General features: G+C 30.4%; 2 protein-coding genes across 3 annotated transcripts; one reads left to right on the forward strand and one right to left on the reverse strand.

Moving 5' to 3' along the window:
* Positions 1-5754: 5754 nt before the first annotated feature.
* LOC126882369 (anaphase-promoting complex subunit 11) lies at positions 5755-18865 on the forward strand. 2 transcript variants are annotated; one of them, XR_007697300.1, is made up of 2 exons: positions 5755-6508; positions 16632-18865. XR_007697300.1 is itself a non-coding variant. In XM_050647267.1 (2 exons), the coding sequence occupies exon 2, from the start codon at positions 6639-6641 to the stop codon at positions 6894-6896; it is 258 nt and encodes an 85-aa protein (XP_050503224.1). In that variant the 5' UTR covers positions 6388-6508; positions 6637-6638; the 3' UTR covers positions 6897-9187. The 2 variants fall into 2 exon arrangements, 1 of the variants encoding a protein (XP_050503224.1); XM_050647267.1 differs by lacking the exon at positions 16632-18865 and adding an exon at positions 6637-9187 and having other exon boundaries at positions 6388-6508.
* Positions 9090-16670, reverse strand: LOC126882359 (tRNA (cytosine(38)-C(5))-methyltransferase). The gene is made up of 3 exons (XM_050647252.1): positions 16471-16670; positions 15934-16403; positions 9090-9640 (listed from the first exon to the last, which is right to left on the reverse strand). The coding sequence occupies exons 1-3, from the start codon at positions 16523-16525 to the stop codon at positions 9173-9175; spliced, it is 993 nt and encodes a 330-aa protein (XP_050503209.1). The 5' UTR covers positions 16526-16670; the 3' UTR covers positions 9090-9172.
* Positions 18866-19065: the final 200 nt, after the last annotated feature.

Below are 19065 nucleotides of genomic sequence, written 5' to 3' on the forward strand. Positions count from 1 at the left end.
CTCAAGCTTCAATAAAATGTTCTTTTCTATATTCGTTTGGGTCAAAACATCAATAATCTATATCTCAGAATATTACTTAGAGTTGTTTTTAATAAATAAAACCCAACATACAACTTTAATGATGAAAGTTTAATCAAATATCAATCCCACAATACATAAATTATCAATCCAAAGAAGCGACAAGATAAATTCAAAATACAAGTGAAGTTAGACCTTTCTTCACATTTTTGACACGTTATGTCAAAATAAAGGAACTTTTATTAAAATAAAGGTGTCCTCTAATTTTCCTTAAATACAGGCGGCCTGTATTTTATTAAAAGACAAAAATAAAAGACGCAATACTGCGCATGCTTATATGTCAAAATAAAGGATCTTTTATTACAGGTCGACTTAAAAGACGTTGGCAATAACTCTCTATTATTTATATAAATCTTGACATGAATTCATTGTTTTCATAACATAATGTAAAATGTCTTTCTACCTTAGGAATTATTCACATTACCTGGAAACAACTAGGTACACTTGAGGGAAGAAAAATAATTTATACACTGAAAAAATGTCTATTAATAACTAAAATATGAAACATTCACTTCACTAATCACTTGGGTACGGGATAAAAACTTAATACACAAATATAAAATTGATATAAAACCAATGAACTGTCAATACGGATGGAATGGCCCTGTCCCATTCAAATAGTGAAGCGAGATTGCCACCAACATACAAGAGAGAGGTTCTAGAGAGAGAAAGACAAGGTGCTGGAGAATTTGACAGGCCGTGTAATTTGAGTTGCCTATATAAATGGACCCGATTGAATCAGTATTGACAGTTCGTTGAATGGACCTCATATTTTAACTTTCAGGGCTGATTGGCAGTACATATTTAAAAATTTAAATACTTTTTTGTATTTACAGAGTAAATAGAGTACACAGTACCATACTTGGTGTTTAAATCAGTTTAAATACTTTTCAGAATTGTTATTTGTATTTATCAAAACAAATACCTACTTTCCTAAAGTATTTGGGAGTTAAATAATTTTAAAACTATTTAAATACTAAATTAGTGACTGTTTTATATAAAGTGAAGAAGTCCTTGATGTTTTTATGTTACTTTTATATTTAGAATTTCACTTTTATATTTCCCCGATTTAAGTTGATATAGGCAACTCAAATTACACGGCCTGTCAAAGTTTCCAGCACCTTGTCTGTCTCTCTCTAGGACCTCTCTCTTGTATCGTGGCTGCATTAATTGTTTTCGTGCCTATTCCATTATAAAACGCATACACAACACAAAATTACAAAATGACGCACTTAATTCAATACAAGACAACGTTGCCATATTTTATTTAGGAATAGGAAATATATTGCATGTTTGGCTAAAATCTACTAAATCAAGAACTAAAACTTTATTAACTTATAAGTATAATTTAGGATTTTTTATAATAAAAACAGCAGCTAACTTAACTAGAAATAAATATAACGTGAATGTAAAAAAACCAAACTTTTTTTACATTTTAACAGGGAAACAAAATGACCTAGGTATTTAATTAATTTTTATCAGTTTTATATTTAATATTTTTATATAATATTTTGTCATCCATTGATTTTAACATATTATGCATGTCTGGATCAAATTTGGTACAATTCCCAACCTCATTCATACCTTCTTTGACAAATAATCATGAAAATACATTTTTTCTACAACCGTGTTAAAAATGCAATTTTTAGCACTCCATATGAGCGTTAAAAATGTTACTTCAAGGCACTAGTGCTTTAAAATTTTTAAGGCACTGCACTTCGTATTGACCGTATATGCAATTTGATGTAATGTCAAAAAAATATAAAAATGGAATGTCAGTCAAGTTCAAGTAAAAGTTTTTGTAGATATTGTCCTGTAATTACCCAAGTAGCAATTTGTCGACGCGACAACGTTGTCTACCGCGTGGCAACGTTTTGTTACAACGTTGTTATTGCCTAGAAGACGACCCTATTCTGCACTAATTTGGTGGACGATTTTTGAGTTGTCTTGACGTTGCCTAGGCAACCTCCTATGAAGCAACATCGTTTCGTAAGCGTTGCATAAGACAACTGAAGCGACTATAAAAAGAACCCGCGCGTGCAATGGTTGCTCAAGGAGTCAGACTAGTTATGTTTTTTTACCTATATTTTTAACACCTGTATGGTGAATGCGAAAACCAAAATGGTAACTATTTTGACATCGTATTAGGTATTTAAATTTATATAAATACATAAAGGACTTAAACAAAATTACCTGATCTGAAAATTTATAAACGCATCTCAGATTATCGTCAAATATGGATATTTCACCTTTAAAAAACATACGCGCTACTTTTTTACGACATTTTTGACAAAAAATATGCAAATTTAAAAAAATCAAATTTTAATATAAAAGTTAAAATTTATGTTAAAGATATTCTGTATAAATTTAATGTATTGATGGTGCTTTTAAAGGTATCAGAAAAAGGTATCATTTTTTATATTCTGTATTTTCATTTTCTTTACATCCCAAAAATCTCAAGTAAAACCAAAATGGTGCATTAAACAATATTACCTTATTACTAAAAAAATACCTTATTACCAACCCTAGACCGATAAGACAACTTAGAAGTCCAATCGCCAACCAAGCCCGGCCGCGCTGACTATCCCAACCATTTTAGAACGCACCCTCTTATTGGGTGACAGAGAGGTCATGTGACCAGTGTCAAAAGTGTAGCATTCTCCTTAACAGCGTTGCCACATTTTGGAGATTTCTACTTTTTTGGTAGATTTTTGATATTTTTTAAAATATTCTAGTAGGTAATATTGTTTAGTAGATTTTTGTTATATTTCAACATTTTGTTATGACTAAAATAAAATTTGCTTTTTAATAGTATTTACCCCATTTCTAAATTAATTTTCACACATTTGGTTACAATTTCCCAATCCGAAAATAAGACCGAAAATAAGATTCAGAGTAATTAGGTCATTACCGAAAATAAGATTCAGGACGTAGATGATGAATATTACAGATAAATGAAACTGGAAACTGGATTCTTGTGTAACAAACTTGCAGATTTCAAGTAACAGTGCAAGCAGTATTTCAGGTGTTATTGAAGAGTTCTGGCATTCGGTGAGCCTATTAGAAGCTAACGATGGAAAACTAAAATATCTAAACATATGTAACTTTGCAAAACACAAAATGTTGTGTTCACGTGTTTCTAATGTTAAATACGAAACAATTGTTTGAAGAATTTGATCCAGACATGCAGCTGTTAAAATTATATAGTGGATGACAAAATATTCTAGTTGTTAAATGTACCTATTCATTTTTTCGAATCATGAGGAAACTATAATAAGTATTTTTGAAAAATTTAAACGCAGAATGAAAGACTGCATTATTTAGAACAACCAAAACGTTTCTTTTGAATGAGATATTTGGAATTAAAATGACACTATTTTGTCTTTTTTTCACCCCTGTAACTTATTAAAATAAACATTATAGAAGTTTTCAGGGACTTTCGGTCCTCGGTAATAACGTAATCTTTCTTTCTGCGTTTAAATGTTTCAAAATACTTATTAGTTTTCTCAGGATTCGCAAAAAATGAAAACATTTAAAATACATTGAACATTTTAACGGGCGACATTTTGCGCCTATCCCCTTAAGTTAGCTGTTGTTTTTATTATCAAAAATCCCAAATATATCCCAAAAATCCTTAAGTATATTTTAGTTTTTGATTTAGTAGATTTTAGCTAAAAAATGGTAATTACCAGTTGTTGTTTTGGAATAATTAGGTTTCCAATTTTTTGGAATTCCTCTTGGACAGTTAAGACGGATATGCAGATTACTGTATAAGTATACTGTATTTACAAGTCCTAAAAAGAATCTACTGATTTTGTGAAAGCAAAACTACTGAAAGAGTAAAAACTGACCTGACAACCCCGTCTAGCAGGCAACCCCGTCTAGCAGGCAACCCCGTCTAGCAAAGCTGATACAAAGATTGAAAGATTAAGGTTATAATTGTTATCAAATCTACTGATAAAACAGTGGACAATGGAATGGAAACCAGCTATTAAAAAAACAAACAAACATTTTAAATAAATCGAAAATTTCCAGCAAAATAAAACATATAATAATAAGAAAAAAATAAGGTTATAAAGTAAATTCTTTTTCTCCTTCTGAAGTTGCCGCAAAGGTGTCACACACCTAGAACAACACCTAGGGTCGTGACAGACAACTTCAGAGTCGGCCAGGGCGTAAATTAGTTTAGCATTATAACGTTTTTAAGTCGTTGCGATTGTTGAAAAAACTGAACTGTGATATGTAGTTGTCACAATGGTAATAAATTAGTTGCCCGTGTAACTAAAGGTATTACTTAAAGTTGTAACATCGCAATGTCAGTCGGGATAGGGGACGTTGGCCGAAACAACTTAAAATGCTCTCGGGCAACGTTATATACAGTGCATTTGTTTGTACTGACAACCAATGCGTCGAAAAATTGCTACTTGGGTACGTTTGTAGAAAAAATATTGTATGATATGCGTGTTAAAAAGTACATTTTTAAAGCACTCATGTGAATTGCAGAACTCGTTTCGCTCATTCTGCAAACTTTCACATGCTTGCCGTAAACGTGTACTTTTAACATTTATATCATAAATAACTATTTATTCAAAAGTTTATTGCGATCATCAGTTGTAATACGGTTAAAAACGGAAAAAAATCTTTTTCATTTTACTTTAATAGAAACGGGTAAACACATTATTTTTGCAAAGTTACATTTTACATACATATTTTAATTTTCCGTCGTTAGTTTAATTTTAATAGCCTCACCGAATGTCAAAACGCTTTGTTATATAAATATTACCCGAAACACTACTGCACTGCTGCTTGAAACAAGAAAGTTTGGTATCAGACACCAGTTTCATTTATTTCTCTAATCTCTGTATTCATACCTACGTCCTGAATCTTATTTTCGGTAATGACATTAGGAAATTGTAACAAAATGTCAAATGTAAATACTATAGAGTTAATTTCATTTTAGTCATAATGCATAGCACAGAAAATGTTGATATACAGTGATGAGCGCGCTAATAACCGGAAAAATAGCTCAAAAGATGGAAAACATAATACATTGCGAAACAAAAAGAGATGAAACTAGTGGAGGTGGAAATTATCGTTATAAACGTCTAAAATACCATTACATTACATAGTTTCCCACCTTTAGACGTATCAGAGGTATGACAACTGTCACTGTGACAGTAGAATTTTATAAAATACTCCTCACAGCTGTCACAGACGTCTACAGTTGGAAAACTATGTAAATATCTAAAAAGCTATGTTAATTAATAGTACGTTTATAACGATAATTTCCACCTCCACTAGTTTCATCTCTTTTTGTTTCGCAATGTATTATGTTTTCCATCTTTTGAGCTTTTTTGCCGGTTATTAGCGTGCTCATCACCGTATACCAAAAACCTACTAAAAAATATTGCCTACTAGAATTAAAAAAAAATATATCAAAAATCTATCTAAAAAGTAGAAATCTGCTGAATGTGGCAACGCTGTTACCAAATAAACACAACTGTCCAACTCGACATTCAATTGTCAAATATTCTTCTTCTTTTCAATTAGCCTTGTACCACATATATTAGCGATCCACATTATGTGTCGCCATCTCTAATTCCGGAAGCTCACTATATATATGGAACCAATTTTTTCCATCGAGTTCGCAGGGCATATGGATATAACATTTGATCATGCCCCGCTAACTCTAATAAAAAACATGTAATCGTATTTATTTTCCTTCCGTTTAGTCAGAGGCGCTGATGTCGGCATTGTGATTGGTGGAACATGACTTTTGACAAATCCTGCGCTATCTGTGAATCTGTAATCTGTGTTCGTGTTCGTTCGTTCGTTGTCGTTCACTTATTTTATATGGTCGGTTATGTGATGTGTTTGGTTTGGTGTTTGTGTTTAGTTTGTGTCACCATAAAAAGCTGATATTCAGTCGTGTTTTTTGATATTTTTGTTATTTCATAATCGAGTACCTTTTTAAAGGTAAGTTTTTCTGATTGTAGTACTGTTTATCCAACAGTTTTAAAATACACATTTTATTTCGCGTTTTGTTGTTGGGTCTAATGGCCGATCAGCTGTTGTGTGCAGCCGATAAATTCAACAAGTAAACATATATTTAATTGAAATTAAATACTCATATTTTCATGTAAAATGTCACATTATTGTATAAATAAATAATTAAGAAACAAAAGTTGTTTGTGTTTTACCTTTATTGTCCACGTGAATAAAATAATCAATATTGGAACTACCGTATGGAGGCTATGGTGTACCTAGCGTGGAGGCTAGATAACGCTACCCTTCCTATCCAATCAACAGCAAGAACGTTTAAAATTTCACACGTATCATGTCGAAGCTACAGACCACTTATGTGGAGGCCAGATTTGTAGTATCCTTCCAATTTTCCAGGTGCTGAAATACGTGACATATTTTTTGAAGGGTAAGATCGCATTCTACCAAATCACACAACACTTTTTTCTATGCATTTGATATAACCTATATATATGATAAGAAAATATAAATATAAACAAAAAACTGTTGGGCAAATATTTCTAAACAAATTTACAGAAATGAAAGTAACTATCACAAATTGGAAAGGTGTGGCTACTTGGAGATGGGTTGCGAACGATGATAATTGCGGAATATGTAGAATGCCGTTCGACGGGTGTTGTCCAGATTGTAAGTTACCTGGAGATGACTGTCCCCTAGTGTGGGGCCAATGTTCACATTGTTTTCATATGCACTGTATAGTCAAATGGTTGCAATCTCAGCCAGTCAATCAGCAGTGCCCCATGTGCAGACAGGAATGGAAGTTTAACAATAAATGAACTGTAGTGCAAATTTTTCATTAATGCTGTGTGATAACTCACTTGTATACAGTGATGAGCGCGCTAATAACCGGCAAAATAGCACAAAAGATGGAAAACGTATTAAGTTGTGAGATAAAAAGAAATAAAACTAATCGAGCTGGAAAATTAAGCGATATTAACCTAAAGATTTACAATATATTGATTGTTCCCACCTTTCAACATATCAGAGGAGTATTGTCAACTAAAACTGTCACTGTGACAGTTGCCAAACTTGTCCAATACGTCTAAAGGTGGGAACAATTAATATAATGTAAATCTTTAGGTTAATATCGCTAACTTTCCCAGCTCGACTAGTTTCATTTCAATTTATCTCACAACTTAATATGTTTTCCATTTTTTCTGCTATTTTGCCGGTTATTAGCGTGCTCATCACTATATTAGGTTCAATATGTAAAACATAGGCTGTATTTTAGTGTATAGAACCCATATTATCAGACTAAATACTAATGTTCAAATATGGTACAGTTATTCCAAAGGATCTTTGCACCAACGTAATGATTGACTTGCAGACAAGTTAAATCAAACCATTAAGTGAAAGGTAGGTCAGTCAGTATTAGGAAGTGGCTATTATCCCAATGGATGTATTTTATAAAGTTACTTTATTGATGTTTTGATCTTTTTTCACTATTGAGGAAATTGATGGACTCGACACTAAACAGCTTGAACATCATACTGACTGGTACTAATATAAAGATAAATATAGAATGGTAAAACAAAACAACAGTAATCTCGAAAATAAATGTTTCTGTTCAAAAGAACTATAGCCAAACTCTGAGACTCATGTAGTATAATGACAATTTGTAGTTTAAAAATATTACTTGTCTCATTAGCTTAAAAATAAATAATTACCGGAAGTAAACAAATAACAGAGCAACGGTTGTTCTAACACTTATTGTGGTAAATAAAAATTACAATGAAATGTATGAACAAAGACTAAAAGTTTAATACAGTAGAACCCCGCAAATCCGAACTAATTGGGGGGACAGCCTGTTCGGATTATCCGAAAGTTAGCCTTAACTAGTAGTTCAAAGCTTTCATTGTGATTTTGAGTAGCCAAACGTTCTCGCAAGAGTGTGGACAATATTTTTGGACTCAAGTTGACTACGAGAGAACCAAAATAAGTTTGTGTTTAACCTTTATAAACCTATATATTAAAGTATAATATTTATTTTTAAGAAATTTTAAATGTCAAAGTCCTAGTAATCCTACATTGTCTAATTTTCTGGCTTTACTCTGTATAATAAACATGTTTTTAAGTTTTTGTCTTGAATTTTTAAATTTTTTTCACTTTCCGTTGGTTCGGATTTGCTGAAAGTTCGGATTCGCGGGGTTCGGATTTACGGGGTTCTACTGTATTATGAAAAACTTTTTTTCAACACAAAGAAAAACACCAATGTCAGTTAAAAACGTCAAAAATTTTAGAAAAATGTATCAAAGACATACAGTATCGCTTATCCTTGTTTAAGTTATTGTGGTTTCTATAAACGAGCGGGTTGATTTTACAGTACTAGTTTCTGTGAGTAAAAAAGAAACCTAGTATAAAAAGTAATTTGTGAATAATTTCATGCACATACAAAGATCCATTGGAACAACTGTATATTGTTGTCCTAAACTGTAAACTGCGTAACTCCATGATTCTCTGAAAATGAGTTATTACTGCCGTCTGTTTCAAAAAGTCCCTACTTATCATTTAAAAAAGATCGCAGATGCATATTTTTACCAGATGAGCAAATAGTGACCTCTTCATATACACTGTATCTTCCTTGTCACCAAATTTAGTACGAAAAATATGTAACTCCCTAGTTTGTCATACCACACAACTGATCTATCAATGTTTAGAAAGTGATATTTTCAAGAAAAATTGGTGGTTTGTGATATGTGTATCTATCAAATATTTCCGTTTTACCATCCTATCTTTTAAAATGGGAGATACGTAGTATTTGCATTAGTCTTTAGAAATATAGTTTTTTGTGTCTGTGTGTAAAATTTGGATAAATGGAGTTACACAGTTTACAGATTAGGATATTTTCTTATGATACTTCTCATTTCTTCATAAATCTAATGGTATGATGTGGGAAAATTTTAGGTTAAATCAGAGACAATGAAAATAGCTGTCACATTGTTACCTAAAAAATTAAGGAAAATAAAATCAACAATTTATTATATATTTTATTTTTTTTAGCTTCAACAATTTTATAAAAGTTTGTACTTAATATAACAGTCAATAATATTACTTAACTTGTTAATAATTGTATTAATTTCGAAACAACCCTAACATTAATGCTATTACCTAAAACCATATATTTTTTCCTATCGCCAATTGCAGGTGGAAAGTAAAACTCATCTGGAAAACACATCAACCTGCATATTTCCCGAGGAGTAAAAAACCTTAAACCCAATGATTTCAGCAAATTTAGTTTTGAATCTGTGCTTAATTCAGTTGTTTTAATTTTGTTAAACGCTTCCACAACTTCTTTCTCTGGTCTATCAGTGAACACACTTCCTGTGCCTTCTATAAACCTGCTGTAAGCTTTTGTGAAACAACAAGATCTTTTAGAATGTTTGTAGCAGATGTCAATTATATTGGAATATTTTATTAGTATATTATCTGAAAGATAGTACTTTGGGTCAACGTTCTCTTCCAAAATGTCTTCTATGCTAAAACATCCCTGTGTTTCACAATGATCGGGAAACGAATCCATCTACAAATATTAAAAATTAGTAGAGAAGTTAATAAGAATGTGGCACTTAGTGAGTGCCAACAGAAGTGAATGCTTCTTATAGCTAGTTAACCCTTTGACTGCGGGAACCGCATATTTGCGTAATTTCAGTAGTGCACGAGATGTGCGGAAACGCATATACGCCAATTAAGTCGGCATCATATGGGAAATTTTTTTATTCTTAGTTTTATGAAAAAAAGTCATTCTTTATAAAAAGTTGTGCATGGTCTAAAACTTAAAATACAACCATCAGTTATCAATTTTTTTAAGCCGTATACGAGGTATGTCAAAAAATATGAATTTTACTCAAGAGTAAAGTAGCGTTATTTTTCACAATATTGACAATTGTTATAAAAAAAAGTTGTTTGGAATTAAGAACTATATTCTAATATGCAATTTCATCCTTCTAATTGAAAAAAAAAACAATAATTTTTTTTAATTATGGATAACCCAACTCGATTATTATGATAACTCTTTTATTATTAATTTTACGAAAAACACTTATTCCTTGTAAAAAGTTCTGCATGGTTAAAAACCCTAAATACAACCATCTAATATCAAATTTGATTAATTTTATACGAGGTACGTCAAAAAAGATGAATTTCGATCAAGAGTAAAGTACCTTTACAGTTCAGAATATTTCAATAAGAAGGATGGAATTACATATTAGAACATGGTTTTTAGTTCCAAACAACTTTACATAAGCACAATTTTCAAAATTGTAAAAAATAACGGTATTTTATTAAAGTACTCTTGAGCAAATTTATATTTTTTGATATACCTCATATAAAATTGACAAAATTTGATTTAGACTGGTTGTATTTTAGGTTTTAGACCCTGCAGAACATTTTATAAAGAATAACTGTTTTTCATAAAATTAATAATAAAAGAGTTATCATAATTCAAATAAATAACTGAAAATAATGTTGGTTAGTAAAATTTTCAAAAAAAAAATTTCTATTAGAAGGATGAAATTGCATATTAGAATATAGTTCTTAATTCCAAACAACTTTTTATTATAACAATTTTCAATATTGTGTAAAATAAAGCTACTTTACTCTTGAGTAAAATTCATATTTTTTGACATACCTCGTATACGGCTTAAAAAAATTGATAACTGATGGTTGTATTTTAAGTTTTAGACCATGCACAACTTTTCATAAAGAATAACTTTTTTTCATAAAACTAAGAATAAAAAAGTTTCCCATATGATGCCGAATAATTGGACACGCTGTATATGCAACAGGGCTAACCGCTTCGCTGCGGTTAGCGATTATTTGCGTATAGACAAAATATAACGTAAACAAAATATAAAATATAATGTCATCAGATGGTTTCTGAATGAATGGGCGTGAACCGCCCACCTAAAGTGCCTCGAGCGGGATGAGGTTCCCGCTGTCAAAGGGTTAAATTCTATGTAGGTTAATGAAATTTGATGTCTGTTTATTATGATTTAATTTAATTTTTAATCTCTAATTCCATCCGATTTTATTTAATCTAATTTTATTTTAATTTGTATAATTTTATTTACTTTATTGTATACAAATATTTTAAAGTCAAAATTAGCCAAATCCGTCCAGTTGTTTCCATCATCATAAATAACTAGACAATCGGTTGTGGATCTTGGCCTGTTTGCAAAGAATTTGCCACTCCTGTTGATTCCTGACAACTTCCCTCCATCTTTTGACCCTTAGAATCATTAGGTCCTCCTTCACATCATCAATCCATCTTTTTCGTGGTCATCCTCTATTTCTTGTGCCCTCTGGTTTTGAAAAAGTTAATATCTTCGTGTATTCGTGATCTGACATCCTAGCAATGTGTCCAGCCCATCTAAGTCTCTGCATTTTAACGAATTTCACAATAGCTGGATCAATGTGTAACTGATATAGTTAAAAGTTATATATTCGATGCCATAGCCCATTTTCATTTCTTCTTCTTCTTCCATGGCACTACAGCCCAAATTGAGCCTTGGCCTCCTTTATTTATTTCCTCCACCCTTGTTTGTCTGGCTGCTCTTCTCCATAAACGGACTCCTAAAAGTGCTTGTGCATCGCTGTTTACTGTCATCTTCCCAGCTCTTTCTTGGCTTTCCAACAGGTCTTTCCGTGCATTCTAGCATACTGTGCTCTTTTTGGTAGCCTATCCCCTCCCATTCTTATAATGAAGTCTGATAGGGATGTTTCCTTATAAAGTTGATAAAGCTTGTATCAAATTCTGAATATTCCGTTTTCCCTCACAGGTGCTAGTATTCTCCTCAATCTCCTCAGTTTTCATTTAAGACCCCAAAATTGTTCTCTCAAAAATACCAAGAACCTTTCATATTTTGAGATAAGGTCCATGTTTCAGCCCCATATATCAAAACCGGTCTTATTGTAAGGTCTGATATACAGCGTGTCTACTTGAGTTGGAAACATATGGGAAACTTTTTTATTATTAATTTTACGAAAAAAAGTTATTCTTTATAAAAAGTTCTGCATGCCCCAAAACCTAAGATTCAATTATCAGATATCAAATTTTCTCAATATTATACGAGGTATGTCAAAAAATATGAATTTCGGCTAAGGGTAAAGTACCTTTATTTCTCTCAATATCGAAAATTCTTATGATAAAAAGTTGTTTGGAATTAAAAACTAAGATGAAATATGCAATTACATGCTTCTTATTGAAAAAAAAAATATTTTTCTCAAATTTATGGATACCCAACATCGTTTTTAATTATTACAAATATCATAACTCGTTTATTATTCATTTTACGAAAAAAAGTTATTCTTCATAAAAAACTTTGCATGGTCTAAAATCTAAGACACAACCATGATATATCAACTTTTATTAATTTTATACGAGGTGTGTCAAAAAATATGAAATTCGCTCAATAATATAGCACCTTTATATTTCACAGTATTTCAATTAGAAGGATGTAATTGCATATTGACACATAGTTTTTAATTCTAAACAACTTTTTTAATAACCGTTTTCAATATTGTGAAAAATAAAGGTACTTTACTCTTGAGTGAAATTCATATTTTTTGACATAACTCGTATAAAATTAATAAAATGTCATATCTGTTGGTTGAATCTTCGGTCTTAGGACATACAGAGATTTTTATAAAGAATACCTTTTTTTCGTAAAAGTAATAATAAAAGAGTTATCGTATGTGTAATGAATAAAAACGAAGTTAGTATCAATAAATTTGAGAAAAATTTGGAAAATATTTTTTTCCAATTAGAAGCATGTAATTACATATTTGAGCTTGGTTTTTATTTCCAAACAACTTTTCATAATAAGAATTTTCGATATTGAGAGAAATAAAGGTACTTTACCCTTAGCCGAAATTCATATTTTTTGACATACCTCGTATAATATTGAGAAAATTTGATATCTGATAATTGAATCTTAGGTTTTGGGGCATGCAGAACTTTTTATAAAGAATAACTTTTTTTCGTAAAATTAATAATAAAAAAGTTTCCCATATGTTTCCAACTCAAGTAGACACGCTGTATACAGGGTGTAACAAAAATACAGGTCATAAATTTAATCACATATTCTGGGACCAAAAATAGTTTGATTGAACCTAACTTACCTTAGTACAAATGTGCACATAAAAAAAGTTACAGCCCTTTGAAGTTACAAAATGAAAATCGATTTTTTCCAATATATCGAAAACTATTGGAGATTTTTGAAGTTATACTTCTTTAGGCGCGATTGAGGGTGAAATTTTATTAATCTGCGCGCATGCGCACACAGACAGTATGGAGTTCGTTACTAAATGTTTTAATTTATGTATGCATCAGTCCAGAAAAGGTAGGGAAAGGATATATTAGTGTTTTTAAATATATTTTTCTATAAATGTGTTAAAATGCAATTTACAGCACTCCATAGGAGCGTTAAAAATGCTACTTTAAAGCACCAGTGCTTTAAAAATTTTAAGGCACTGCAGTTAAAAGTGAATTGTCAAATTGTGAAACGTCAAAATATTTATATTTCATTTATTAACATTAATATTAATAAAACAACTTACGCAATTTGAAAAAGGTGGTTTAAAAGGTTTTTTTAAATTTAATTTAAACTGTATTATTGCATTTTTAACACGCTCATAGAAAAAAACTATTAAAATTTGTTAGAATATACAAAAATAAAAGTAGATGTTATTCTATAGTTGTTATGATTTATGTATTGACAGTATAGGCAGTTTTGATGTAATGTCAAGAAAAATATAAAAATGGAATGTCAGTCAAGTTCAAGTAAAAGTTTTTGTAGGTATTGTCCTGTAATTGAGAATGAATAAATTATAATTGTTGATATATAAGACGTTTGTAGAAAAAATATTGTATGATATAGGTGTTAAAAAGTACTTTTTTAAGGCACTCATGTGAATTGCAGAATGAGCGAAGCGAATCTTTCACATGTGTGCCTTAAAATTGTGCTTTTAACATTTATATCATAAATAACTATTATTATAATTTTTGTGTATTTGGACTTGTCTACCTCGGGAATAAGATAATCAGTAATATTTAAAGTATTTTATAATTCACTTCGTATGTTTGTCACTATGTCTGAGAAATCTTGTAGCCCGTATAAACAAAAGGGTATAGCTCAATGGTAGAGCGTTGGGCTGGAGATCAAGAGGTCCCCGGTTCAAATTCTGGTGTTTTCTAATCTTTTTTTTTAATTTTTGGTATTGTTTTAATAAAAATTTTTGGAAAATAGTAAGTAAAAATTAATTTAATCTTTAAATAAAATACAAATAAACTGTCCAAAAGTATATTTATTTCATTGAAATCATATTTAGAAGTATAACTTCTTACGTGCGTACAAAGTACACACACATTCTTTTTGTTTATTGAAGATGAACATGTGGCATTCTTATGGTAGTAGTATCTTAAGAAAAAGCTATAGTGAAATTTAGACAACCCATAAAAATTATGGGGGTTTTGTTCCTTTAAACCTGCCCCCCCCCCCAAACTTTTATGTACGTTCCAATTTATTATTGTAGTACCATTAGTTAAACACAGTGTTTTAAAATTTTTTTTGCCTCTTAGTACTTTTTCGAAAAGTCAGTTTTTATCGAGATATTTTGCATATTTGCCAAATCGACCACATATTTGTATATGGCTAAGTACAATTAAGGAGACTTGATAATAATAAGAAAATTTATTTATGATTTACATTTTTAGGTATATTTTGAACCATATTAAAAAAGAAGCCACATCTCGATAAAAGGTGCCTTATCGAAAAAATACAAAGAACCAAAAAAGTTTTAAAAACACTGTGTTTAACTAATGGTATCTCAGTAATAGTTTAATTGGAACGTACACAACCATTTGCGGGGTTTAAAGGAACAAAACCCCCAAAAAATCTTTATGTGAACATATTAGAAAAGAAGCTGCAACTCGATAAAAACTGCCTTGTCGAAAAAATAACAAGAGCCAAAAAAGTTTTAAAAATATTGAATTTAACTAATGGTATCACAATAATAATTTAATTGGAAAGTACACAAAAAGTTTGGGGGGTTTTAAGTGAATAAAATTTTTATGGGGTGCACAAATTTGACTATAATTTTTCTTTAAGATATTCCTGCCATAAAAATGCCACATGTCCATTTTCAATAAAAAATCTCTAATAGTTTTCGATATTTTCGAAAAAATCGATTTTCATTTTGTAACTTCAAAGGGCCGTAACTTTTTTTATGTGCACATTTGTACTAAGGTAAGTTAGGTTCAATCAAACTATTTTTGGTCCCAGAATATGTGATTAAATTTATGACCTGTATTTTTGTTACACCCTGTATTTAGCTTTACTGCAACTTTTATATTTTTATTTTTTTAATATTTCTGGAGACTGTGAACAGTTCTGTTTGCTATTGCTGTGAGTCTTTTTATTTCGTCACTTGTCATGTTTGTTGCATTTACTAGCGATCCAAGATACGTGAATTCTTTGACTTGCTCAAAGGTATGGCTGTTAATTTAATTGTTGTTGTTGTTCTCAACTTGCTATAAAAAATATATAAAATTATAAGTGTATGTGTATGCATATTATATAGTTGACTGTAGGCAGCAAGTTTACTGAACACATCTTGATTTTTCAAGTCACCCTAAATATGATTTTGGGCTCCTGTAAAAATATACCGAGCGATAAGAAGTATTCATTTCAAAAAGTTATCAGAACATTAGCTAATGAAATATCTAAAAATTTATACACTTTAATTCTTATGGGAATATTTTCTTAAACAAATATGAAGCTTTCAAATAACTATAAAGACAATCTAGGAACATACCAAATCTTCAATTTCAAAGGAGAATCTTTCATGTTTCCTAGCTAAGCAATAATATCTATGTCTCGAATTTGGAACCCCTATTTGATGGGGGCTTACTATAAACTCTTGATAGCTATAATCATTTTCTGATAAAACTTTGACCAGCATATCTCTCATCTCAGAGTTTTCAAACCCCTTAACATTTTCTATGAGTAAATATTTGATATTTAATTGAGGAAATATGTTTAATAGATGAATAAATGAGGCCGTTCTTGGATCTTTTATATCGTTTTGTAGACCATTTCTAGTAAAAGGCTGACATGGAGGTGACATCAATATTGTATCTACATTTAATTTCTTTATATCTTCTACAGTTATTCCTTCAATATTTGCATTCCACAAGTATGTTTCGGGGAAATTTAACTTATAAATTTCATTGGCTATATTGTTTATTTCAACAGATGCCACAATATTGCCTGTAACACCACTATCTACAAAATATAAGAAACTATTAGTATTAGTAATGATAGTATATTTTAAATCTATTTATTTTTGTACCTTTCAAAGCTAAGTGCATACCACCTATACCACTGTAAAGTTCTAAAATGTTCATATTTATTAAATTACTTAAAAGTTCACATCTATAAAACTATAATATACAGCAAAACTATCTTGAACTAAATTTTGATTTTTGAAATCTATTTATTTTATATTTATAGGTTAGACGTTAGACATCGTAACATTAAATTCCAACAGAGGGCGCTCAAAATTTCAAAGATGGACGACAACGCCAGGAAAAACTAGAGTCTGTAGCACCCAACAAAAAGAAATTTCGCAAGGCTATGATTGGCTACAAAATCCCGGCTTGCGATTGGTTAGAAAGCTGAGTGTGATCATAACATAATATAAGCTAGAATTTAAATTTTAGTTGACAGTTGTTTGTTGTTTTAATGTCTGTGCAATATCCAATAAAAATAAACAAAATATAAAACAATAATAATAATAATTATAATGATTTCCTAAAGAAATATATGCTTTAGAAAGATGTGTTATAACCACAGCACACAAACAGTAATTATTAACACAGAATGAAATGATGTCTGAACCTAGCATGGATAATTGAAAAGCACAAATAATCCCAACATAGATTATTAAGGAAGCCGACCCGCATAGGGATAAGGCAAAGAGAATGATGAATTTGATAAATTTTTTAACTGCAGATCATACAGGTCTCTATGCAGATGATTCAACAATTATTGTTCAACTGAAGTCGGAACTCATATCCAAAATGAACTTGGTAGCACAGGAATTTACAACCTGGTGTAAAAGGAACTCTTTAATGGTAAATGTATATGCAAAGAAAACTATTTGTATGCAGTGCTACTCGTGCAGTAAGCCATCCCATGATTATAAGATCACAGTTAATTCTGAGGAAATACCTTTTAGTGATACAACAGTATTTCTTGGTAGCATTCTAGAAAGTAATATGACATGGGATGAAAACGTTACTAAAGTCTGCAAAAAAATGAATAAGGGTTAGTATGCGATCCTTCAGTTGAAAACTCTATTTAATACCAATCAATTGATAAGTGTGTACTATGCATTGGTTTACTCATATATATGAGTCATATTATAGCCTATAATGTTGTCGTGTAGGGAAACTCTTCTAGAGTTTTTGTAACTAAAAAGAGAATTCTTAGATTGATATTTAATATCTATCGATAATAGACAATCATGTCGTAAATATTTTATTGAACAAAGACTGACTTTCCATGCTTTATACATTTATAAGTGCATTATTCATGTTAAAACTAAATTTCAAAATTTTACTCTCAACTCTGACTATCATAATTACACGACAAGGCACGGGAGGTTGATAAGCGTGTGTGTAAACATTTCACAACTCTTTTTGATACTAGTCCTGATTTTACAGGATCTAAATTTTACAATTGTTTGCCACTTGATATGAGAAATGAAAATAATATTCAAAAATAAATTAAAATCATGCTTGATCAAATTATGTGTTTACAACCTAAATGATTACTTTGACTTAATAAAAGACTACAAGGAATGAGGACCGACGGGTTCAGAGACACTCTATATTGCATAATATCTTTTTTTATTAATTTATAGTTTGTTGATTATGTTTTATATAATTGTCCTGTATGACTTGTTGATTATGTTCTATGTAACTACATATATGGCTTGTCCTATACTGCTGTGCTTAGAGAAAACACTGTATCTGCAAAAATTTAATTTTTACTTCTTTCTAACCCAAATGTGCATATATATCTTATTTGCTTACTAAAAATGACGTAAGTTAAACCAAAACACATTAAACACACTGCATCTTATGCTGTATCTTGTGTAAATGTATACAAATACTTAAACAAAAATGGATTTTACTCAAATGTGATGTCTATGCAGATATGGTGTTTTCGCTAATCATGGCAGTAGGTATATCACAGTGTTATCTAAATGAATTAATAAAGATATTCTATTCTATAAACAGTATTACATTTGCTTTTGTTCACTGTAACACAAATTTATTTTGTAGGAACCAATCTTAGTTTTCGTAAACAAATATTTAAAATTTTCTATTGCTTTCTAGTTACGTTTCTTTATGAGTGTTTCCATGTTTTCTGTAGGTATCTGGTCTTATAGCATCTTCAAAGTATTTTAATTGTTGGACCTGGTGGTTTGTTAAATTTGAGTTTGATCACCAGTCTGACTTAATTTTCAAGTATATCAGGTTTTTTTCTGTTTTGTTAGGGGTTTAGTGAATGAGTTCCTAGAGTTGATCATCTTTATATAGATCCCTGCTTCTCTATCCTGTGTATTCTCCAATAGATATGCTCTTTCATTCTCTACTCATTCTATGTAATATTTCAAAATATACTTGAGATGTACTTTTTGTAAATTTTGTAAAATAAAATAAATTTGTTTTAGATAAGTATGTGCTTTTATTTCATAAAACTTACTACATAAAATAATATTTTTAACTATGGAAAATAGTGCTTTAATACTTACACATATTATTATAATCTACAAGCTACAGAAAACCCCTGGTCATATTATATTATTTTAATATGTTATTAGTTGGAAATTATAATATTTATTCAAAACATGAGAACAGCTAGTACTGCCACGATT

The sequence above is a fragment of the Diabrotica virgifera genome, chromosome 1 (genome assembly GCF_917563875.1).
Source record: "Diabrotica virgifera virgifera chromosome 1, PGI_DIABVI_V3a".
Classification (NCBI taxonomy): domain Eukaryota; kingdom Metazoa; phylum Arthropoda; class Insecta; order Coleoptera; family Chrysomelidae; genus Diabrotica; species Diabrotica virgifera.

Bases quoted from the DNA above. Each gene is read 5' to 3' on its own strand.
- LOC126882359 (XM_050647252.1), bottom strand. From the start codon at position 16,525: ATGAACATTTTAGAACTTTACAGTGGTATAGGTGGTATGCACTTAGCT. The intron at 16,404-16,470 runs GTACAAAAATAA...TATATTTTGTAG, and splicing joins TATGCACTTAGCTTTGAAAG to ATAGTGGTGTTACAGGCAAT. The intron at 9,641-15,933 runs GTATGTTCCTAG...TAATATTTGTAG, and splicing joins CCTTTGAAATTGAAGATTTG to ATGGATTCGTTTCCCGATCA.
- LOC126882369 (XM_050647267.1), top strand. From the start codon at position 6,639: ATGAAAGTAACTATCACAAATTGGAAAGGTGTGGCTACTTGGAGATGG.